Raw genomic sequence first — 4,557 nt, forward strand, 5'->3', positions numbered from 1 at the left:
AGAAAGAGAGACAGAGAGACAGAAAGCAGGAAATCACCCCCCAGGGGGGATGGCCATGCTGCAATCCCTTCTCCTCCATTCTCCTCTCCAGATCTTGGGCATGCATGTACACATGCCCAGCGTGAGTTTAAGCCACCGGGTCTGGGACTCGAACTGTGGTCAACTACGTTGGAGTCCAGCAACATAGCCATTACACTAACTGCTGGTCCAATTCTTTGTATTTTATATAAACTATAAACACCTGTTTAACCAATACCTTATATTAAATGATCTCTGTTGAGGGACCAGCAGTTGGCATAATGGCTATGTCACTGGACTCCCACGTAGTTGACTGCGGTTTCAGTCCCAGACCAGGTGGCTTAAACTCATGCTGCATGTGTGTGCATGTGTGTCCAAGATCCCGAGAGGAGAATGGAGGAGAAGGGATTGTGGTATGCCATCCCCCCTGGGGGTGATTTTTTGCTTCCTGTCTGTCTCTCTGGCAAACTCATGCCCCCTATAGCAAAAACCTCTCCAAAACAAAACAAAAAAATTATCTCTGGGACAGAGTGAGAGAAAAGAAAGAGAGAGAGGGAAAGTGAGAAGCAAGCTGCCAGGTCCAGGCCTTGAACCAGGGTTGGCCATGTGGGAATCCAGTGCCCTTAACCACTACACCATCTGCCAGCCCCAACACCATGCTCTCTTACATCTCAGCTAAACTATTATTTCCTCAGCGTGAACAACATGAAAACTTTTCTTTCATAGGACTTGAAAATCACTTTAAACATATTTGTACATTATAAAGTGATCATTTGGTTAGGAAAAAGTTACAGATCTGTGTTCATTTGTCTGATGTCCATCTCCCCAGCTGGCCTGTAAGCCCTGTGGGAGGTTCGTTCACTATGGCCTAGGCGGTATCTACTGCAGAGTTGTACAGTTAACAGTTACTGATGAATGAATTAACCTATCTACTCCTCCACCCATGCACCCTCTCATCCATCCATCCATGTATCCTCATGTCTGTCAACTATCCGACAAGACTCATCTTCTCACCTACCCACCTCTCTGCCCACCTACCCTCTTGTGTGCCCACTTCCAGAGATTTACCGATTGCTTGTCTGGTTTGCCCACCTATCTGTCCACCTACTGCCTGCCCATTCATCAGTCTCTCAGGCCTTCTCCCCTATGTCTGTTTGTTGTCTACTTTTCTGTCTACGCACCTGTTCATCTACCCATCCATCTACCCATCCAACCAGAGGCTCTTTTTGGGGGGTTTAGGGAGGTAGAGGGTGCATGCACTTGCCAGAGAGAAACAGGGAGAGAGGGAGGAGTCACCTCCCCATGAAGCATGGTCATGCCACAGTCTCTTTTCCTCTTATTTCTCCATCCTGCCAGGGCTTGGGACATGCACGCACACATTGTGTTTTTCAAGTTGCAGGGGCTGAGATTTGAAATGCACACTTGGCATGTGGGGGCCAACTTTGTTGACCATCAGACCACAGAGCCAGCCCCCTATCCACAGGCTCTTAATCGACTCTGGGGGAAAAAACCCTGCAAAATAAAAAATGAATCAGACTTCATTGCTGCACATCCAGAGCTCCCTGTGCAGAAAGGAAAAGGCAGGGGGGCTCCTTCCACCCTAGGGTGCTGACCCCGGCCTCTTGGCCTGCTCTAACAGGAGTGCCCACGTCCAGAGTTTGCTACCCTGGCCCCGCAGATGGCCTGGAACCCAGTGACGGGCCTGAAGGAGCCCTACTTCCCACTTCGCAACCGCCTTCCTCGCCTACTCACTGGCTCTGCAGCCATCCTTATCATGGTAAGGGAGCTTTGGGCCTTGCTTGGGAAGAACCAGCCCTTCCGGGATGTGCTAGAACCCTGGCAGCCCAGCGTCCAGTTTTGACAGCCCCCTTCCTGGCCTACAGCTCTGTGTAGTGATGATTTTCCTGGTTTCCGTCATCATGTACCGTGGCATCATCAGCATTGCAATGTTCCACACTGGAAACCCCATGCTCATGACCCAGGTAAGTAGCTCCTGGGGCAATGATGGGTGGAAGCACTGTTCCTGGCTCCAGGCCCGGTGTGGTTAGCCTCGGGTTCTTTCCACCCCTCCGCATGGGGGCCTCCAGCTGATGGCCCTTCACTCTGCCTAGGCTGGCAACATTGCCAACATCAGCAGCACTGTACTCAACCTGGTATTGATCCTCCTTTTGGGCCAGGTCTACACCTCATTAGCTGAGCAGCTCACTAGATGGGGTGAGTGGAGACAACAGGTTTCAGGGCTGTCTTGGTGTCATTTGGGAACTGGGAGCCTTGATGCAGGCTCCCTGTTTCTTAGAGCCTGGACCTCCAGCCTTGGTGTCCTCAGGTACCCCCACACTCCCCATGTGGTCAGGGGCACATGGCCAGCAATAGGGGATGGTGGGTTGGGGATGGGAACACAGGTGCTGACCCACTGGGTAGTGTCTGCCCCCGTGCATCCAGTAGCACTCTGACCAGCTCTGCCTTTGCCCAGAGATGCATAGAACCCAGAGTCTCCACGAGGATGCCTTCACTTTCAAAGTCTTCATTTTCCAGTTTGTCAACTTCTACTCCTCTCCCTTCTATGTGGCATTCTTCAAAGGCAGGTGAGGACTAATCTCCCCCCTCCACCCTTGAGGCTAACACATCCCAACTAAGTGGCCCAGCAGAGCAGCAGCACCCCATGGACTCCAGATCTGTGTGGACCAGGTCATGTTGTTGACCTTGAAGCTGGTTCTTAGTTTCTCTGGGCTAGAGTTTTCTCACCTGTAACATGGAAGCTGTGAAAATCTGACACCTGCATCCACTCCTTCACCAGCCATCACTGGGGGACCCCAGGCCTCACACCATGATCTCCCAGGGCTACTGGTTGAGTTCATCTCTGTCTGCACATTCTGGGCTGGATACTGGGACAGAACTGAGTCAGAGCTTCTCCCAGTCTTCAGGGAGGATTGGTCAGAAGCAATCAAGGGCTGGACTTGCAGGAGGTGGTGTCACTATGTAATCACTGTTGTCAATTGGCAGGAGAGGAGGGAAGAGCCCCAGAAAAGCCCACTCCCCAGCACCATGACTCCACTGTCCTGGGCCAGAGCTGCCCCATTGGCCAGCCATGGGTTAAGTATAGATGAAGGCCATGGTGGCAGCAGGCCTATGGAACATGGCCCTGGGGCTAAGCTAAAGTGGGCCAGGCCTCTTGTCAGCAGGATTAGCTCTCAGTGGGTGTGAAGCCAGAGCATTGGGAGCAGAATGGGAGGAGGGGGTCAGCCTTGGCACAGAGGTTAGCTGTGCCCTGGCTCCAGAGAGGAAGGGCATATTCCAACAGATGCGGTGGGCCTGCAGGTTTGTGGGATACCCTGGTCGGTATGGCACATTGCTTGGCATGCGGAATGAGGACGTGAGTATCCCTGGGTAGCTGGCTCCTGGGAGAGGGTGAGAGTCTTCACATTCTCAGGCCTGGCAGGGGCAGGGTCTGCTTTTGGGGCCTCCAATGTGGGTGGGAGGAGCAGGTGCTTAGTTCCATGCACTGGTGGGGAAGTAGGGGCACCCCTTTGCCGCCCCTAAACCCAAGGAAGGTGCCGTGTGTTTGCCAATGCAGTGTGGCCCCGGTGGCTGCCTCATCGAGCTCGCCCAGCAGCTCTTCATCATCATGGTGGGCAAGCAGCTGGTCAGCAACGTGGAGGAGTTCGTCGTGCCGTGAGTGGAGGGGGTTGGTTGGGACAGGATGGGCCTCGTCAGGCTGTGGGAAGGGTTTTCACAAGAGTGAAGCAGAAGACACCTCTGACTGGGAGTCAGGAGACAGGGGCACGAGTCCTAGAGCCCGGCCTCATACGAGCTGTTTGTGTCGGTACGGTGAGGACAGTAACACCGCTCCAAGGATTGAGAGAATTATGGGATGCTGGAGCTTTGGAAATGGAGGGCTCTCTGTCACTATTTTGGATTGGAGGGGCTTCCAAAGATCAAGAATGACCATGTAGGAAGCCCAGAGTGAGGAGCACTGGACTTGAGTCCAGCAGGCCAGATCTGAGCCCTGGTTCCACCATGGCTTACAATGTGGGAAGCCTTGAGCAAGGTCTCAAGGTCTCTGTTTCCTCCTCTGTAAAGTGGGGATAATCATGGTGCCTACCGTTGAGGGATGTTGGGGGAACAGAGGTGACAGTTCCTGGCGGGAGGCTCTCGTTGTGACCATTGCTCAGACTCCCTGCCCCCCTCCCAGGAAGCTGAAGGCCTGGTGGCAGAAGCGGCAGCTGGCAGAGCTGCGGGCTGTCCAGGTGGGACAGGAGCTGCAGCGCTGGGAGGAGGACTATGAGCTCCTTGAGTGCGAGGGCCTGTTCCAGGAATACCTGGAGATGGGTGAGCAGAGGCCCAGCGCATGTGTGCGGGTTTGGGCGTGGGACCCCCGCGGGGCAGGTGGCCTGGCCTGACACTGCCCGACTCCCAGTGCTGCAGTTCGGGTTCATCACCATCTTTGTGGCTGCTTTCCCTCTGGCGCCCCTGTTCGCGCTGCTTAACAACTGGGTGGAGATCCGCCTAGACGCCCACAAGTTCGTGTGCGAGTACCGG

The 4,557-nt window shown here is 54.1% G+C and overlaps 1 protein-coding gene across 1 annotated transcript in view; it reads left to right on the forward strand.

Moving 5' to 3' along the window:
* ANO7 (anoctamin 7) overlaps positions 1–4,557 on the forward strand; it is a 16,161-nt gene that overhangs the window by 8,527 nt on the left and 3,077 nt on the right. The window contains exons 12-19 of the mRNA XM_006145246.3: positions 1,658–1,795; positions 1,902–2,000; positions 2,130–2,232; positions 2,492–2,603; positions 3,337–3,391; positions 3,593–3,690; positions 4,211–4,347; positions 4,436–4,542. Coding sequence (XP_006145308.1) covers positions 1,658–1,795; positions 1,902–2,000; positions 2,130–2,232; positions 2,492–2,603; positions 3,337–3,391; positions 3,593–3,690; positions 4,211–4,347; positions 4,436–4,542 — 849 coding nt within the window. The remainder of the gene's footprint in view (positions 1–1,657; positions 1,796–1,901; positions 2,001–2,129; positions 2,233–2,491; positions 2,604–3,336; positions 3,392–3,592; positions 3,691–4,210; positions 4,348–4,435; positions 4,543–4,557) is intronic.

Source organism: Tupaia chinensis, unplaced genomic scaffold, assembly GCF_000334495.1.
Source record: "Tupaia chinensis unplaced genomic scaffold, TupChi_1.0 Scaffold000146_1, whole genome shotgun sequence".
Lineage (NCBI taxonomy): Eukaryota > Metazoa > Chordata > Mammalia > Scandentia > Tupaiidae > Tupaia > Tupaia belangeri.